Below are 19315 nucleotides of genomic sequence, written 5' to 3'. Positions count from 1 at the left end.
ATCCACACTGTAGGGCTGAATATTCCTGAGCTGAAGGCAAAAACTCCAGGGAAGGATCAACTAGGGGCTTCAGGACACAGCTAGAGAAAGGCCAGGGCTCCCCCAGACCTCTGGGAGCTTGTGCTTTTCCCCCTGAATCCCTGACGAAAGCTATTTCAGGCCACAGAAAACCCTCAAGCAGCAGCTTAAACCACCAGGGGCCCCTGTTTCACACCGTTCGGAAGGCTCTGGTGACGTCGGGCGGCAGGCTTGTTTTGGTCTTCGCCTCATGGCTACACAATGGCTGCCTTAGCGCTGAACTCTTCATCCTCATGCTATCTTGAGGTAGGGCAGGGGCCTCACCTCAAAGAACACTACTCTTCACCAGCTCAGTTAGTCCTGCCCAGACATCCCCTACCGGGTGCTCCTCCCGAACTGAGAAAGACAGTCACATGGCTCATCCCTGGAGGGTTGACCCTGATGTGTGACCAGGTGATTTTCTTCCCAGTGGGACTAACCAGTGTGTTAACCTTCATCACGATGGCAGAAACCTAGTCTCTTGAGCTTGCCCACTTCTTACTGCAGCCCTGCCAAGTGGGTGCCAGTAGCCCAATTAGCCCCATTTTCTGTTCACTGAGGCTCAGGGAGCCCAGCAACCTGGTGCCTTGGCACAGCGCTTTACAGTTTGCAGAACCTTTCATGCCTGTTATTCTTTCGAGCCTCCTGAGGGCCACAGCATTAACCGTGGGGGCTAGGTGAAGAGGCTGGGACCCAGAGAGGTGAAGTCACCCAGAGCCACAAAGCTGGCAGGGCTGGACGGGGCCCAGGCAGGCTCATCTGGCCCATGAAATAAGTGCTCCTGAACCCAGGCCATCACTGTCCTCCGCTCCCAGCGAGGGGAAGGGCTGAGCTGCAGGGCATGTCTGGCAGTGCAGGGCCTGGAGCGGGGAGAAGTGGGTCTGCTTCCCAGCCCAGTCACTCATGAGCTTTGTAACTTCGATCACTTGCCTTCTCCAAGCCCCACTTTCCTCATGAAACACGAGTAAAAATGTTCGTGGGTGAGGAGTGTTCGTGGAAACAATGGCCACGACAGGGCTTGTCAGCTAGAAGTGCAGCGCTGTCCAGGGGTTCCTGGAGGACACTGCTTCCTGGTTCATCAGGAAGGTGGGCAGAGGGACCCCAAGGGTCCCCTCCCCACCCAGTGACAGAGAATGGGCACCAGCCTGGCTGCCCACCGAGGACTTGATTCCACTGCCAGGCAGAGGACACCAGGTCTGTCTCTCTGCCACCTGCTGTGACTGTATGGGGTGTGCACTCACACCCCTGCACGCGTCCGCTGGCGCATCTGTGGGCGCCGCCTGCCGGGATCCGATGGAGGGCCTCCCCTGTGGTGGGCCAAGTCCCTGACCAGGTGGGAAGGGGGTGCCCATTGGGAGACGACTGAAGGTCTTGGAGAGTTTCAGAACTTGCTCCTTTCCTGCAGGGGTCAGTAGCCCTTAGGGATGGTTCTTCGGTAGCATGCAGGGCAGAGCCAGGCAGCTGGGCCCATGGCGGCAGCCCCATGAGCTGCCCCCACCCCCAGAAGAGGTAGAAAAGCCACAAAGCATTGTTGAGAATTACCTGCCCCCTCCATGACAGGGTGCTCTTGCCACCCTGACCCCACCTCCATGCACACACAGGACGTGGGTGCGCAGCCTGTGTGGTTATTTGCAAGCTGACCCCGTCTACACGTACACACAGTGATTCTTCACTTGTTCAATCTCTTTAGTTACTTGAGCAGAGAAGGATGAAGAAAGCATGAAGGTCCGGCACATTTCTTTAAGAATAAATAGTTTTGAGTGTTTACTGTGTGCCAGGCATTGTTCTAGGTGCTGGCTGGGTCCTTTGGAGAACAAAACAGACAAAGACCCCACCCTTTGGAACACAGAGCTCAATGACACAAAGGCCACGCATAGAAGCTCACAGGAGAGCCCGGTCTGGACCTCCTACTAGGCCCAGAGTCTACTACTTACAGTCTGTTCTTACAAGCTTGACACCCCCCCCCCCCAGGTGTCTCAAATCAGAGAAGCTGAACAGAAACGACCTATTGAAGTGGGAGGCCAGCTCCTGGAGCAGGTGCATTGACAGACCAAGAATCACAGCCAGTGGCCTAATCGTCTGGGAAGAAACAGGAAAACAAGAGGATCAATGCCAGAGGCTGAGAAGAGCCAAGAGGCTTGGGGCCGTGTAGCGTCGGGGCAAACGGCCCCAGAAGTCTCAAGAACCGGGGTGGGCTTGACCTAAGTTGTCAAGAGGAAGCTAAAGTACATCCAGTAACATCTGGCTGAGAATTCGAGGAAGTGCATCAGTTATGGGGAAAGGACCTGCCCAAGCTGTTTGGCACAGAAAGCAAGAGGCTTCCTTTCTTTAGGGAAACTTGCTTCTGCATAGGAGCTGCTCCTCCTAGGATGTCAGCGTGCGGAGTGCAGGGCTCCTTGTCTGTTTTGCTCACTGCATGATCCCCAGTGCTTCGAATGCAGCCTGGCTTGATCTAAACACTCAGAAAATATTTGCCAGATGAAAGGAAGAATGGAAGCACGAGGAAATACGGTGTTTCTGGTTGTCTTCCACAGCAGCTAATGGGCATCTCCGTCATGCCCAGTACTGAGTGGGCCCTGGCAGTCTGAAGTAGAGACACAGTTCCTGCCTTGAACTGATGAGCAAATGGGGGAAGACACATGTAAATGTAGACCCACACATGTGTGTGCTCTGGCATGTGACTGCCTAATGCTGAGTGCTTGGCTTTGTAGCCATTGTGTTCTTTAATCCTGCCTGCTTCCTCATGCAGCAGATTATTGTTATTACCATTTTATAGGTGAAGAAACTGAGGCACAGAGAGCTTAAGTAATTTCATTAAAGTCATACAGCTGGCAGAATAGGGAAATCAGGATTCGGACAGAGGCTGTCTGATGCCTAGCTGGCGCATTGCATATCAGTGGGTGTACTTGGGGGAGTGTGTGTGTCCACTTGCATGTTGGTGTGCATACACGAGTGCGGGTGTACACACATGAGTGTGGGTGTATATACATGAGTGTGGGTGTGCATACGTGGGTGTGGGTGTGCATACATGAGTGTGGGTGTACATGTGTGGATGCGGGTGTACATACATGAGTGCGGGTGTGCGTGCATGAGTGTGGGTGTGGGTGTGCATACGCAAGTGCAGGTGTGCATGTATGAGTGCGGGTGTGCATGCACGAGTGCGGGTGTGCATACGTGAGTGTGGGTGTGCACGCATGAGTGTGAGTGTGGGTGTGCATGCACGAGTGCGGGTGTGCACACATGAGTGTGGGTGTACATATATGAGTGTGGGTGTGCATGCATGTGTGTGGGTGTGCGTGCACGAGTGTGGGTGTGCATATATGAGTGTGGGTGTGCATACGTGAGTGCGGATGTGCATGCATGAGTGCGGGTGTACATACATGAGTGCAGGTGTGCGTGCACGAGTGTGGGTGTGCATACATGAGTGTGAGTGTGGGTGTGCATGTGTGAGTGTGGGTGTGCATACGCGAGTGCGGGTGTGCATGCATGAATATATGAGTGTGGGTGTGCATACATGTGTGTGGGTGTGCATGCATGAGTGTGGGTGTGCATACATGAGTGTAGGTGTATATACATGAGTGTGGGTGAAAGCCCTTCCCAGTCTTGGCCTCTCCCTTAGGCAGCTGGGAGCTACTTCGGTGTTGTCACTAATGGTCGGGGTAGTGAGTAAAGAGCCCTGATCAGAGATGTCCCATTCCTCCCTGAATCCATCTATGAAGGGCTTAGGGATGCTGGGAAGGGATGGGGGAGGGGGTTTTCTCAGCTCAAAACTGCATTTTCACACTGTTATTTTAGAATCATTTGATGTTTGGGCTGTCCAGGGGCCTCGTGGCCTCTCCCAGCCACCCCATTGTTGCTGCCGCTGGCCCTGCAGTATCCAGAGCTAGACTCCTTCCCGGGGGACACGCTGTGGTCTGTGCACAGGCTGGCCGGCCAGCACTGTGGCATGAATTGGCTTGTCTGCCTGGCGCCCCATCACTCCTGCTGTCACTCTGTGGTGAGGATTGGGGAGGGGAGGGCTGAGAGAGGCAGGCGATGGGGAGCCATCCTTGGCCCTGCGGAGGCAGGCCTGACAGGAGCCCCTCGACACTGTGGTTGGGGGTGGTGTGCAGTGTGGGAGTCACAGGGCAGGGCCTGCTAGGAAGCTGCGAGGGAGCAGGGCCCTCCTCACCTGGCTGGTCCATCTATCTGTCCAGCCGTCTGATCCCCTCCAGCGGGGGTGCCTCCTCTGGCTGTAGGGCAAGGTCATGATTCCTTGAGCTTCTGGGTCTGGAAGAGCAGCATTGAAGCCAAGTGGAATTGGCTGGACAACATCACAGGATGGGAAGCAGATGGGAAGCTGCAGCAGCTGGGACTCAGGCACCACCAGGCCAGCTCGACCCTCACAGTTTCCTGTACTGTGGGTGGGTTGGGGGCCAAGAAAGACAGATAGGCTGACGGACATGGAGAGATAAACACAGGAGAGGGCAAGAGAGAGTTGGCACGGAGACATATAGGCAGAACATGGGGAGAGAAACAGAGAGATTGGCAGCCAGAGAGAGTGGCATGCAGCCCAAGAAGGAGTCAGCGTGGCGGTGGCCTCGGGTCTCCCTGGCCGTCCCTTGCAGGCCCAGTGGACTCCTTATGAGCTCAAGCCCTGGCTCCGGGAGTGCCAGGACTTCTATGGCCACCCACCTTCTCTTAGGCTGTGATTGTCTTAGAACCAAGGAAGGTGGCAGCTGGGTGGATGGTCTGGGGACTTGCCAGTGAACTCTCTGAGGGTCAGGGGTTTGCCTTGCTCTGCTCCATCCTAGCAGCATGACCTAGGGCAAGCGAGGACACTGCTTAGGCCCCCATCTCCTAAGCTGCAAAAGGAAAGCAGCAGCGCCCCCCTCCCCAAGGGACTGTGTGAGATAACACATGCAAAGGAGTGCAGGGAGGTGCCTGGCCCGAGTGCACCTGGATGATGGTACCCCTGAGCACTGAGCCACTCAACTGTTCCCAGGCCTGCAAGGGCAGAGGTGTGGAAGACGATGTGGCCCCTTCCCTTGAGAGGTCTGGCGGAGATGTGTGGGGTGAGCGAGGGAAGGTTAGCACTCGCACCAACACTAATTTGTGGCACAGAGGGATGTAGGAGGAGTTGGTATGAAGCACTTCAGGAGCTCAGAGCAGGAACACCTTTCCCCAGCCTGCAGTGGAGGTGGGAGCCAGGGCATTAAGAGGCTGGACTGGAATTGGCCCTCACTGTCCTGGACTGGGGCGAGGGGCGGGGGCAGCAGGGACACAGCCAACAAAACTCCTCCTCCAGAGCTTTTGTTCCAGTGGGTGGGAGTAACTCCACGTAAGGCTCTAGGATAGTGTCGGGTATGTGGACAGTGCGTGGACAGGAAACCTGAGACCCAGCTCCACCCTGGCACCTTAGCACAGGAGGGGTCCTCAGGGTTACCTGCTCTCATCCTCAACGTTGTCTGACGCCATGGTTGTTTCTCACTGGTCAGAAAGTTCTTCTGCATGTCGTTGGCTGACTCTGAGGTTTGAACTTACTCATTGACCTCAGTAAATGAGGGGTTTGGCCTGCCGGACCCACCCATGCCCCATCCTGGGGATCTGAGGCCTGTGGGGCAGGGCAGCCTCTTAGCGGTGCAGGCAGCTGGGCACAGGCCTCTGTTCGCACACCGCAGCTGGGGTCCCAGCCAGCTCAGCCGCTGTGCTGGTCAGCAGCCTGAGGAACAGAACAGGGGATGGGCGGGACCAACAGCAGTTAGGACAGCAGTGGTTTTCAGTTTTACCCTGGGTTTGTTCGGACTGTAAGCTGCTCCGGGACAGGGACTATAACCCCAGTGTCTGTCAAACAGCTGGCACCCAGCAGGAGCTCAATAAATCTTTTTTTGAGTAAATGAATTTTTCTCCCAATTCATGGTCTCCAGGGAGATTCTTCTGGCTCATGAGGGGCTCTGGCCATAACTTCTCAACTCTTAGATGCCTGAGACCTCTGAGGGCCCTCCCAGCCTGGACACAGTGTGGTCCTTGATTCACGCCACGTTCCTGCCCTCGGCAAATAGCAGCCAACTCCAGCTGCTCATAAATTTCCTGCCTGTCACCCATGGCGCCCAGGCCAGGCGGGGCGGGAGGCGCTGGGGGTGGCCTGGTCATACCTGCTTCCAGTTCCCTGGGAAGTTTGGAGGCTGGAAGCCCGAGCCTGCGCTTGTGCCCAGAATAACCTCGGCAAAGCCTGGCCCTAACGAGAAGATGTGGAAGCAGATCTGCCAAATGCAAAGATGTATTGGCTGTTAGAGAAAATACAAACAGCAGCTTACGGTGCAGTTTGTACAACATAAGTCTACTTTCATAAAATACCGTATAGGTGTACTTAAGCACAGGGAAATAGTCACCCAGAGTTATTAGGGGTTTTCTCTAGGTGGGGAAGTTGAAGTGATTTAATTTTTTTTTCTGTTCACTCTTCTGTATTTTGTAATTTTTCTATAATTAACATGCACTACTTATGCAAAATTTTAAATTTTTAACAACTTTATCAAGATTATAGTTCACGCACTCATTGGTTTTTAGTATTTTCACACATACGTGCAACCATAGCCACAGTCAATTTCCGAACATGTTCATCAGTCTGAAAAGAGACCCCATGCATGTGCTTTAGCTGTCACTTCCTACCCCGGCCCCTCCTCCCGGACCCCTCCTCCCCGGCCCTAGGCAACCACTAATCTATAGACTTCCTTTTCCACACATTTCATGTGAATGGAATTGGATGACACGTGGTCTTTTGTGTCTGGCTTCTTTCACTTAGCATACTTTCCAGATTTATCCATGTTTTATCATGCATGTTGGTGCTCCATTTCTTTTTCTGGCTAAATAATATTCCATTGTGTAGACACACCATACTTTGCTTATCTGTTCATCAGATTGATAGACATATGTAATTTTAAAAATTGTGTTTATTTTTAAAAAAGAATGCATTGAAATCCAATCAGTCAAGATGACAGTTAGTTCAAAGTGACTATTTCTGGTTATTTGTTCTGAGACTTTTTAGGCTGTTTATTCTGTGTTTTCAAATCCCAGTTAGTCAAACTGAGGACCCAGCCCTTTGTGGGAACAAGAGCCTGCACGTTCCAGCGCTCCCACGCCCGCGCTCCGGGCCCTGCCAGGGGCACGGCTCCATTGTCTCCCTGATTCTTTGTTAATGATCTGGAAGGTGGGTGCTGTTACTGTGCTCGTTTTAAAAATGAGGAAACTGAGGCCTGGAAAGATTAACCAGCCTGCCCAGGGCCCCACAGCCCACTGACTTTGTGGCCAAGATGAACGAACCCCAGCGTTCAGCATTCAGAATGGGACGTGAAGCCCCCTTTCCAGCCCACGTGTTGGTGTATTTCAAAGTGAAAGGTAAAATAGTGTTTAATAGTGTGGGTCTTGAGAAGTACTTCTCCTGTGCTCTCCTTGCCTGTCTTTCATATTTTAGTTTTAAAATAACACTTGAAATCTGACTTCCCTTTTTAGGACAAAGCAATTTAAAAATCTTTCTAATTTAAATCCTGTTGGATAACTTTTTCTGCAGGTAGAAGGCTGTATCCGAATTGCTTAAATATAATAAAATGTCTAATGTGAAAATAGTGAAAAATACTTCAGTAGGTAAAATGGACATCAGCAACTGAAAATGAATTTAAAGGATAAAGTAATTTGGAAGGCAGGTAATTTTTTTAAAATGCCCCCAGTGTGGTGAAATTACCTTGCAGCACGCAGAGGCGATCAGAGAGGAGCTCAGCCCACTTACAGCCAGAGGCAAACTTGGTAAGTAAAGGATGTGTAATTAGGAATAAAACACTGGAAGTGAACCAAGCAAAAAAGATGCAAAATTGTTCCAGAGTTTACAATAAATACTAAAAGTTCCCCTAAAGCACAGGTACATTTACAGAAACGCTCAAATGTTACATTTGAAATAGAGAACATATCCTGTGACATGTAAAAGCTCCAGTAAATAAAATCCCTGAAACTGGAAATATTTATTCACTCATCCAACAAATACATGTGGAGACACTGCTGCGTGTCCAGCACTGTTCTCGGCACCGGAACTACTGCGGCGAACAAAATGGGCCACGTCCCTGTTCTCATGGAGCTGACGATCAGACTCCGAGCGAGTGAACAAAGGAAGAGATGATGTCTGCATGTGATCAACTCAACCATTTTGCCACCCGACCAAATCATGTCTGTCGGACTCAGCACATCAGACCAGCTGAAAGGACTGGAGAGGCTGTCTTGTCTAGTTCCCAGAGTTTGTGTTAGCAGCAGAACCTGCGGTGAAAGGGCATCTTCTGTGGTGAGGGGCTGTGATGCAGGAGGCTCTTTAGGACAATGAGCCAAGAGCCTTACCCAGCCGTACCCAGTGCCTTGGCCTCCAGCAGAAATAACGCCCACAAAAGGCCAGAGTGGGAGAGACGCCCGAGGCCCTCCCAAGTTGTGCTTCCCATACAGAGGTGATGTTGCCGGGTATCTGTGGTGTAGTTGTGACAGTGGGGAGTACTTGTCAGCTCCCCCTCTGTATTTTCAATTATGCACATGCACTTATCCCCCCTCCAGACCCCCACACACTCTCACAAAGCTCCTTGTGAGGAGATGGCATAGGCAGGTTTGTCTCCCATTCCTTGGTCACAGCTGATTGGTTCAAGGGAAGAAGTATGACTGAGGCTGGACCAATCGGGGTCTCCACTAGGCGTTTGGGGTTGGGATGCTGAGAGACTGGGCCAGCTGGTAGTCAGGCAAGAAAGAAGCAGATTCCTGAAAGTTGCCTCATGCTGCTTTTGGTTGGCACCTGGAGGGGAGGGCCACAGATGGCCCCTACGGAAGTTTGCAGGCCCTTTGCTGCCTTTCCTGCGACTTCCCACTGGCCCTTGGGTAGCCTTAAGTAAGCTTCACTGTACCAGAAGGTTGAATGAGTTTCTACTCATGATGTTGCAATCACATCATCAATCACATGGGTTCGGAAAATACTGGGTAAATAAAGCCACGGGAATGTCTTTACTGCAGGACTTTACAGAGCCTTTAATAGCTAGAGTGACTTTGCAGGATGGGACCAAGGTCTGTGGTGTTTCCCAAACTTATGAGATATGTCCCACCTGACTGGAGTCTGCAGGGCACCTTTTTGGGGAGTCCATGCACAACCCCCTTACTGTACAAGTGAGGGAATTAAAGCACAGAGAAGGAGAGAGTTCCCCAAGGTCACACAGGTGGCTAATCACAAAGAAGGTCCTGGCACCTAAGACCTCCCAGTGTTCTTCCCACCACGCCCTAATGGATTTAAGGTTCCTTGGATGTGTGATGCATGTGCCAGGATTCCTAAGCCCAGGTGGGTGGTGGGGACACAGGTCCAGTGTGGACTTGAGAGGAAAGGTGGGGTCAAGAATTTGAAGGTCCACCCCTGGCAAGAGAAACCCCATCTCCCTGGCTCGTGGGTGGTAGCCATGGCTTCAGTAGGGTTTGAGAGCCGATAGAGGTCTTGCAGCTGGGCCCTGGCTTCCTGGGGCCACTCCAGCTGACCCAGCCTTTTACACCTTCCCCCAGACCACAGGCAAGCTGAACCAAAAAGGAGCTCAGCTGTCCTTGTCAGGGCCCCCCAGGCATCCAGCGCCAGGATGACGTGGGCTGTAAATCACCGCGTGGACCACAGACCCAGTGCCATCCCCACGGGCTTCCTTTCCTGCTTCTTAATCCTCCTCCTCAGACTCGGTAACAAAAAGCAGATTCCTGCTGGGGCCAGCCACGCACCACAGTGGGCTGGGAGAATGAGTCTGGTCTCACCACATCAAGGTGCTCCCTCTTTCCCCTTTTCCCTTTCTGCTCCTTAGCCTCTATTAGCTGGAGGACACACCCTCCTCCTGGCCCAGCTCTCTTGCCCTCTTTGGACCCCGCTTTCAGCCTTGCCCTGGCCTCCCACCTTGGCGGGCCGCTCCAGGTCTGTGGCTCATAGGCGCTCCGGCCTCGTGGTCTGGCTCCATCCAGGCTCCCTGTGGCCTCCATTTCAGCAGGAGCAAGCCTGCCGATCTGGATTCAAATCCTGATGCTGCCAACTTCTAGTGCTTCTTTCCCTGAGCCTGAGCCCAGGATGGCTCACCTCTGAGGTGGAGGTGTGAGGCAGCTCCCTGGCATGTGGGAAGTGCCCAACAGATGTATTTCAAAAGTAAGTGCTTGGCCGTTTGCTCAGGGTTGTTGCAAGCATCAGGAGCTGCTTCATTAGGGGTGTGTAAGCCGGGTTAAGGGACTGCTGCTACTCATTCGCGTGTTTGGGGTGGACTTGCAGCCCTCGAAGAGCCTCCCCACCAGCTCCGACCTGCCCCAAAAGCTCCAACCCCAGCAGCCCCCATGAGCAGCCCCCATCTGATGGTCCTTCCTGGTAGCAGGTCACCCCCTTTGGTCAGTTTTCTCACTAGCAACGCCACGTTCAGCTGCCAGAGTGAAGTTTCTGAAGGTCACAACTGCGAGGAACCTAAGGGTGGTCTGCCTAGGGATTTTCCAGTTGTGCTTCTTAGAGCCTGGGGTTTTCAAGATGCCCCAGGGAATGCAGCGCTGGAGGGAATGTAACGGGATGCTGGGTCCCCCTCTCGGTGTGCCCCCCGTCGCCCTGATGCTCCAAGTAGACCAGAACCACGTTTTCTGTGTTAGATCCACAACTCAGACTTCATTTCCAATGCTTAAAGGAAAGTCTGAACATTATCGACCTGTTCCAGTTGTGTCGTTTTACAGATGGGGACACTGTGGTACAGAAAGTTAAGTGGCTTGTCTCATCTAGCCACAGCTCAGGTCATCCAGCTGTCAGGTGGATGGGCTGCGACTAGCCGGCCTCTTGACACCCGGTGTAGTGCTCCAGTCCAACAGCGCAGGGGAGGGAGCTGCGGGTGGCCATTCCTGTGGGAGTCACATCCCTCAGAGGCCTTATGGGGCATTTCCGTCTCAGGACCAGTCCCTGAGCTCCCTCTACCTCCTGCAGCCCTTCCCATTCCCCGAAACCAACACACCGGCAGTGGCTCTGAAATGCCAAAGGGGGATGGTAAGGGGACAGTGTAGGCCCTGGAGGCAGCCGGTCCTGTGTCCAAATGCTGGCTTGACTACTCTCTGAAGCCTTCCAGACACAGGGCCCTGCCTGAGCAGGACGGGTCCCCCCTCCCAGGGCCGCTGTGGTGATTAAGTGAAAGGAAGTGCGAGGGTGCTGGCGCCTGGTACCCGTTGACCTCTGGAAACAAGAGTCAGGGTGAGTAGGGACAGCTTCTGACGGCTGGTTGTTTCTTTCAGGAGTGACTGGCCCTGGCCTAGACCAAGAACACTTCTGTGTGCCCTCCTTTCAGCAGAGCCGGAGGAGAAGGTGAGCTCACCAAGTCCAGCCTCATCTTCTTCTTCAAGATGCCGCCAGAAACTCAGACCACTGTCTCTCAGGGCAGACAGAGGCATGCCTGCCTCCCTCACACCCTCCGCCCTCCCCCAGCCACTCCACAGGACTTTGCACTTTGCCCTCTGCCTGGTGGGAAGGAGAGAGCTCAGCCTTCCTCTTGCCTGGGGCCCTAGGCCCAGCCTCTGGCTGCAGAAATTCATTGCCAAAGACACCACATAGACACTGAACAAAATGGGTGAGAAAACCCTACAGTGTTGCCCTAAGACTTTTGCTCCTCCTGTTGCCTGAGTTCCATCTCAAGCCAAAGACGAGCCAGCAGTTCCACCAGAAACTCACAGAAAGGATGGACGTTGGTCACCATTGGAAGCACCTGACCTTCTGACCTGGATCTCTCTTTCTGCACTGGACCCTGAGCTGGCTGGGTTCAAGATAAGCCTCCTGGGGGCTGTGAGAGGCAGGCTGGGAGAGCCTGTAAGGAGTGGGATCTGCGATCCCAGCCCCCTTTTTTGCCCTCCCATTGGCTGCCCAGGCCTCTGATCCTGATTCTCAATTTTCCCTGGGCCCAGGCTTCTTCCTGGGCCCTGAGCATCATGGCAAGGGGGTAAGGCAACCTCCCTAAGGGTCTTTGCTCCCCACCAGCCCCTCCTTGCCCATGGCCCGCCCTTCTGGCTGGGAAAACAGGATGGCACCCTGCTTGGAGGCCAGTGTTCTCTTACTAGTTATGCAGGGGGCAGAAGGGAGGAAGGGACCAGGGGAATGGGCCAGTATGTGGGGGAGTGGGGCATGTTCAAAGCCAAGGCCTGCTCCTTTCTTTGCTCAAAAGGCCAAAGCTGTTCACATCTGTGCTCAACCATCTGCTTCAAATTGAAGTAAAAGTCCCAACATGTAAAGAGAATGCTTGTGTGGAGTATACTGAGTGTACTCTGTGGGTGACCAGAACTTTGGCTGGTCATTTGGGCGGGTGCTCTGGGGGAGGAGAGAGGTTGGTCTCTGCCTAGAGGTTGGGAGCTCTTCAGGAAGCGGGCAGTGTGTAAGTGTGTCCGTGTGTGTAAGGGGTGCCCTCACCATGGCCTCAACTGGCGGGGTAGTAGGAACTAGGAGAGGATTGTGTGGAAGGGCTGTGTAGGTGAGGCAGGGCAGCCCAAGCAGAGGGGAGGTGGTAAGGAAGGAAGGGTGTACTCATGCAGGATGCTCATCTGTCCCTTGTTCCTCCCAATGTCGTCCTCTCCTGTCGGCTCCGTAGGCTTCTGGGCTGGGCTGGGGTGTCTGTGGGTGGAACTGGCCGTAAGAAGCCTCCTCTTCTTGTGCTCACGTTTCCCCTGCGTGGCCCTTTGCCAAGGGCCAAGATCTGGACCAGGACCAGGGGACCAAGATTGCTCAGAGCACTCCTCAGAGCACACACACACACCTGCTTGTGTACACACGCACCTCCGGACACACACCTGTGTGCATTCCCAGGTAAGGGAATTCCATTTCAGATAGATTCCAATTTCATAAGCTTCCGGAAGCCAACCAGACAGTGTGGACTTGGAATGGGGGTTGAGAGGGGACAGTTAGGAAGGGTCAGTCATCCTGGGACTCCAGACACACAGGTCACGGCCCCACTCAGTTGTCCCTCTGAACCTCTGTTTCACACTTGTGACACTTCCTAGTGAAGCAGGAAATGTGGACCAGTTGGCATCAAACTTGTTGGCACTGGAGGACCCCTTCTGTTACTAAAGGGTGGGGAGGGGAGTACCCCATCTCCCGGCCAGGGGACCAGACCCATGGCCTTACCACCCAGAGACGGCCCATGCCTCCACTCCCCTCTTCTCTCCTGTTGATGGCCCTTCTTGCACACCTCCCTTTCATTCAAAGCATCCATTGACCGCCAGCTGCCCGTCGACACTAAGCTGGGAGCTGGTAGTGCAGAAATGGGTCCCACGTAGTGTCTGTCTTCCCAGAACTCAGAGCTCTGCATGGACAGACAGACATGAAAATAACTATGATACAGGCAGGTGGGTAAAATATTGTTGGGAGCTTCAAGAAAGAAAAAACTAACTCTCCCTAGGGAGGTATCAAGAAGGCCTTTCCTAGGAAAGGGCCAGGGGAGCTGGGTCTTGAAGGACGAGTCGAAGTCTTCTGTGCAGAGGACTACTAAGCCCTCGCAGGACGCTGGAATCACCTGAAGAGATTATGAAATGTTGATACTAAGTGTTAATGCCAAAGTCCCGTCTCCGGAAATTCTGATGTATTGGTCTGCAGTGTAGCTGGGCATAGGGATTTGTAAAAGCTTCCCAAGCGATTCTAACATGCAGGCAAGGTTGAGAGCCACTGGGTTAAGCAGGCTTAGTTCTCTGACAAAGAAGTGATCTGGAATCATGGATATGGGGTACGGGCTGTGCCAAAAATGTGGAGGGGGCATGCGTGCACGCATGCACACATATGCATATGACGGATTAAGTGTCCATGCCATTCTTTTCTATTCTGGCTTCTTCCCCAGTACAGCAGCTCCTGTTCTTGTGCGCACACACACACCCCTTCTTATGTCCACATGCACCTCGAGGCACACGCTTGTGTACATTCCCAGTTAAGGGAATTCCATTTCAGAGAGATTCAGATTTCATCATCAGACTCTAAACAGTTTTCTGTAAGCAACCATAAAAGAAGACCGTCACCAAAAAAACATTTTGAAGAGCGAAGCACCCCTCTGGGGCCTTGTGAGAGCGTTCCCAGGCCCCTGAGCCATCTGCAGATTTGTTTTCGGCGCACCCCCCTTGCTTTGCCATTTGTTCTGGGTCCTGACCCTGAATGCCAGTGATGGCTCATCAGCCACCAGCCACAGAGGAACACGGGGACCCTCTCCAGGGACCGTGGGGACCTGTGTAAGAGGCCCACACCTGTACTTCCACGTGTGTGCACACTTTGTTCCTGCAGCCCGAATGCTTCCTCCTCTCGGCAGGCCGAAACTGCAAAGGATGGCCCCAGAGTCAGAGATCTCCCCAGCTCGAAGGCCGAGCCTTTCGAGGCTCTTCAAAAACTCTGTGCATGTGGGCTGCGCTGCTTCCTGATTCTGGTCTCAGACTGTCCCAGAAGAGAGGCTTAAGTTCTGGGCAGGGGCTTCCACACGTCCCTGGGTCCCTTTCTGGGCTCACGGCTTGGCTGTGGCCGCAGCTGGATTCCATCTGCCCACACTGTACTCCTTCCTATCCCCATGGACCACCCCTCTGTCCTGGGACCTCCCCATTCCCTCCCTCCACCTCACCATGTCCTCCTCCAAGGCCCTGTGCTGCCCTATTTCTTTTCCTGATTGCCACCTCTCCCAGTCCCCTTTCTCACAAGCCAGTGAGACAGGAGTGGGCGGGTCCCAGGGCCTGAGAAGTGGGCAGCCCAGCCATGTGCAGAGACTGTGCTGGGGACTGGAGGAAGAGACAGGACCCCCCTGTGCCCGTGATAAGGGCACAGATGTGGGCTGACCCGCTGATGTGGGTGTTGTGCTGAGGTCAGCCACGGTAAGCCTGCTAGGGGGCTGGGGCTGGGAATGCACTTGCCTTCCTCCTTCCATGCTGTGTCCTGAGCTACAAAATGGTCACTGCCAACAGCCAGATCGACAAGCAGCCTGGCCTTTTCGGAGCAAGACTCTGATATCTCCGAGTGTTCCCTTTAAGGGGGTCTGTATTGCCATTCACACTCGGACCTCTTGCTGCCACCCCACTTGCACAGCTGTGTTCTGTTCCTGGGCTCCAGGGCACAGGGGGGCATGGAGGGGGCCCTGCCTGGGCTGGGTCTGGCAGAGCATGGCGGCAGCTGACCTCACCCTTTGCCCCACAGGTTGTGCACCTCCTCCCTGGTCCCCTGGAATGGGACACAGGCCTTTTCCAAGGAAGCTTTCCTCAAAGAAGCTCAGAGGGAGAAGGTCCAGAGCAGAGAGGAGTCTGGGCTTGGGGCTTTTTGCTCTTTCTGTGGCTGAGCCTTTCAGAACTGAACTCCTAAAAAGAAGATGGCTTCATAGCACTTGTACCTGGCACATAGTAGGTGCTGAATAAACATTGAATGTGTATGCGTGGATGAAAAAATGCTGCCACGCTTCCTTACTCCTCACCTCAGACATCACTAATCAGTGGTGTTTTTTTTCTTGAGCAGGGTGGGGTGGGGGGGCCTGAAGCTACCTGAGCCCCTGGTAGCTCTAGGCAGTCACTATTAATCAATTGAAGAGTTGTGCTCTCTTTGCCTTCCTGGTCTCAGGGCTGTCCTGGAGTAAGTTACAGTGGGGACACCCTCGGGTCGGCCTCCTGAGGCACCACCAGGGTGCTGTGACTGAGGCTACGTTAGGACGTCCCCTTCATTATCGCTCATGGGGCTGTGGGGCTACCTGCCCCCTATCCGTGATGAGTTCCTGGCTGCCCCTTCCTCCACTGTGGCTGATAGAAGGGTTTATTTCTGAAGTCCCTCCCCTGGGTACATCACCTCTAGGTCCAAGTGCAGGCTCCGTAGCTGCCCATTGGACCTGTCACGGGTGGTCCCATCCTCTTCTCTGTCTTCCACAGCTTCCCAGTCTCCATGACCCTCCATTTGACCTCCTGGGGGCACTGGCTGAACTTGACCTGACACCCTAAGAGCCCCTCTTTCTCAGTCATGTCCCAGGTTCCACTTCTCTGGCTTCCCACGAAGCAAGACTCTTTCTAAATCCCACTGTTTGCTGCAATGAAATAGGTTTTTTTTTTAATGTCTCTTTATATTTTTTTGTTACTCTTAGAAAACCTCCTTATTAACTGGACTTAGAAGTAGAGGGTCTCAGAGATATATTGGCTCTCACAATATATCGGTGGCATCATCTTATTCAGAGAGATTGAAAAATTTGTCGATTCTGCTAGCTCTTCTGGGCTCCAGTGACGAGTTTTATCGGTGAGACCAGGAATATCTTTCTCCTCTAAAGTTGTTCTCAGCTTGCTCATTGCTCAGCTTGCAGGGACTGCGCCTATTGCTTTCCAATGAGCCAGATGAGAACACTGAGTTTGGCATCCACAGGGCAACCCCGAACAGATTTGCGTTTTCTCTCTCCAGTCCTCCTTGGCCTACGACAGGAGTGCCCCTTACTCAGCAGCAGGCAGACTCGACCATGGCTCAAGGCACCCCGTTTCCTGGGGAAACTTGTTTGTCGTTCCCACCACTGATCCAAACCACATTACTTTTCTATCCTTCACCCACAGCGTCAGCCCCAACTACTGTGGCCATTTGTTTCTCACAAAGGGTACAAAGTTTGTGTTCATCGTCCACTTCACTGAGTTTCTGGCAGCCAGTAGCTGGGAAAGACGTTCAGCTTTATCCTGACGCAGCCGACCACCTCCAACGTGCCACAAAAAAAGAGGAAAGAGGTCCTTTATCATCTAACTTGCCCCAGCAGCACATCCACCCAGGCCGTTTGGTGTCCCTGGAACTCTAGTTCTCTCAATCACAGAACCTGGACAGACAGAGATCCTACTTTCCCTAACAGCAGAGGCCTACGTGCCTGTCCCCCATTGTAACTGCTCTTGTTTGTATGTAAATAAAAACATCCCCCCCATCTTCAGTGGGAAGCCCAACATTGCCCCAGGTCTCAGGATTCTCAGGGGCTTATATCCCCATGCTTTTCCCTGACTTTGATCCCTTGGGTCCTTTGAATTCATCATCTCTCTCTCTCTCTCTCTCCACTGCCTCTGGCTGATGCCTTCTCTCTACCCTGCTTCATCTTAATGGGACCCAGCTACCTTTCCTTGACTCCCCTAAAATATCACTCACACAGGCAGTTGTGTGTACAGGAATTATTTTCCTCCTTATTAATGATTTTTAAAAAGATGTTTACACTCACACACACAGAGAAATAAACAAGACCTTGCCATTTCCCCCCTAATTTATTTAGCTGATTTCATTTATTTTTGACAGGTTCATCGTGTTTCAAGCAGTTAAAAATATTTTCCCCTCTGGCTTCACTTCCTGACACTACATTTCTGGGCTGTGACTCACATGAAGTTGTCCCACAGCTGGGGCTTGAGTCCAGTCTCTTTCCTTCAATCTAACCCACCCCCCTCAACTCCAGGTCACCATCAAACCGAGGCCTGAACACAGGAGACATGAAATATGGTGCCCAATGGAAAGGTCTTGAGCAATGGCTGGGGCACGCCCCACCCTCAGCTGAGCAGTTGTCCAAGATCTCCCCTTTGGAGGGAGAGACTCAGGCCCTGGACCAGCCACATCTCCCCCACCCTCACAGAGCCCTGAGCTTAGCCTGTTCCAAGCCCATACCCCAAGCAACTTTCAAAGCTGTCTGGCCCACAGACAGCATGCATTCATCTTCTGGGGTTTCACTCCCACCTCCACGCCCAGGGGTTTCTAGGGCATTTCCCTTTGCACACACACATGCATGCAACACACACACTTTTGAAAAAAAAAATAAATAAGGAACTCAAAATGTTTCCAAGTCCCAGGAACAAAATCTTCAGTTTTTTGGAGAATAAAATAGAATAAAAATCAAGTTTTGGATACTTTGGAATAGCTGGGCTAACTTCTATTATCTAAATAAAAATCAGGGCAAGGGGTTTGACAAAGATTTTCATGCCTCTTCCATGTGTGAGAGGCAGCCTTGGAAGCCAGATATTGTGCCCTGGTGAAGCTCTAAAGACTAACAGGACTAGCTTTCAAAGAACAAAGGGTTCAGTGAGCTTCTCCACTGGAGCCACAGCATAATGTATCCCTTTCGGAAACGCTCTGCAAAGTTCTGCAGTAAAAAACCCCCCAAAACAAAACACTTAAGTTTGAGTCTCCCAAACCTATTTGAGCACTTAATGCTTAAAAATTTTTTTCAATATATTGTACTGATTATGCTATTACAGTTGTCCCATTTATTTCCTCCCCCTTATTCCCTTCTGCCCTGTACCCACCCTCCCACCAGCATTCCCCCTCCCTCCCTTAGTTCATGTCCATGGGTTGTACATATAAGATCTTTGGCTTCTCCATTTCCCATACTATTTTTAGCCTCCCCCTGTCTATTTTGTACCTATCAATTATGCTTCTTATTCCCTGTATCTTTTCCCCCATTCTCTCCCCACTCTGGCCACCACTGCTGATAACCTTCCATGTGATCTCCATTTCTGTGATTCTGTTTCTCTTCTAGTTGTTTGCTTAGTTTGTTTTTGTTTTTTTAGGTTCAGTTGTTGATAGTTGTGAGTTTGTTGTCATTTTACTGTTCATGTTTTTGATCTTCTTTTTCTTAGATAAGTCCCTTTGACATTTCATATAATAAGGGCTTGGTGATGATGAACTCCTTTGACTTGACCTTATCTGGGAAGCACTTTATCTGCCCTTCCATTCTAAATGATAGCTTTGCTGGATAGAGTAATCTTGGATGTAGGTCCTTGCCTTTCATGACTTGGAATACTTCTTTCCAGCCCCTTCTTGCCTGTAAGGTTTCTTTTGAGAAATCAGCTGATGGTCTTATGGGAACTCCTTTGTAGGTAACTGTGTCCTTTTCTCTTGCTGCTTTTAAGATTCTCTCCTTATCTTTCATCTTGGGGAATGTAATTATGATGTGCCTTGGTGTGTGCTTCCTTGGGTCGAACTTTTTTGGGACTCTCTGAGCTTCCTGGACTTCCTGGAAGTCTATTTCCTTTGACAGATTAGGGAATTTCTCCTTCATTATTTTTTCAAATAAATTTTCCATTTCTTGCTCTTTCTGTTCTCCTGGCACCCCTATGATTTGGATGTTGGAATGTTTAAAGTTGTCCTGGAGGTTCCTAAGGCTCTCCTCATATTTTTGAATTGTTGTTTCTTCATTCTGTTCTGGTGGAATGTTTCTTTCTTCCTTCTGCTCCAACTGTTGATTTGAGTCCCTGTTCCCTTCCTGTCACAGTTTGTTCTCTGTACATTTTCCCTTAT

General features: G+C 52.1%; 1 protein-coding gene across 6 annotated transcripts in view; it reads left to right on the top strand.

Annotated features, from left to right (window-relative positions):
- ATOH8 (atonal bHLH transcription factor 8) overlaps positions 1-12312 on the top strand; it is a 30216-nt gene extending 17904 nt beyond the window's left edge. For 2 of the 6 annotated variants that reach the window (XM_045193847.3, XM_045193844.3), the window contains one exon: positions 2029-2208. In XM_045193847.3, coding sequence (XP_045049782.2) covers positions 2029-2103 — 75 coding nt within the window. In that variant the 3' untranslated portion in view covers positions 2104-2208. The other 4 variants (XM_071221528.1, XM_045193846.3, XM_024558609.4 and 1 more) reach the window with 4 other exon arrangements.
- The last annotated feature ends 7003 nt before the right edge of the window (positions 12313-19315 follow it).

The sequence above is a fragment of the Desmodus rotundus genome, chromosome 5 (genome assembly GCF_022682495.2).
Source record: "Desmodus rotundus isolate HL8 chromosome 5, HLdesRot8A.1, whole genome shotgun sequence".
Taxonomy (NCBI): domain Eukaryota; kingdom Metazoa; phylum Chordata; class Mammalia; order Chiroptera; family Phyllostomidae; genus Desmodus; species Desmodus rotundus.
The sequence above is the reverse complement of the archived record's forward strand: the minus strand, read 5'-3'. Positions and strand labels throughout refer to the sequence as shown.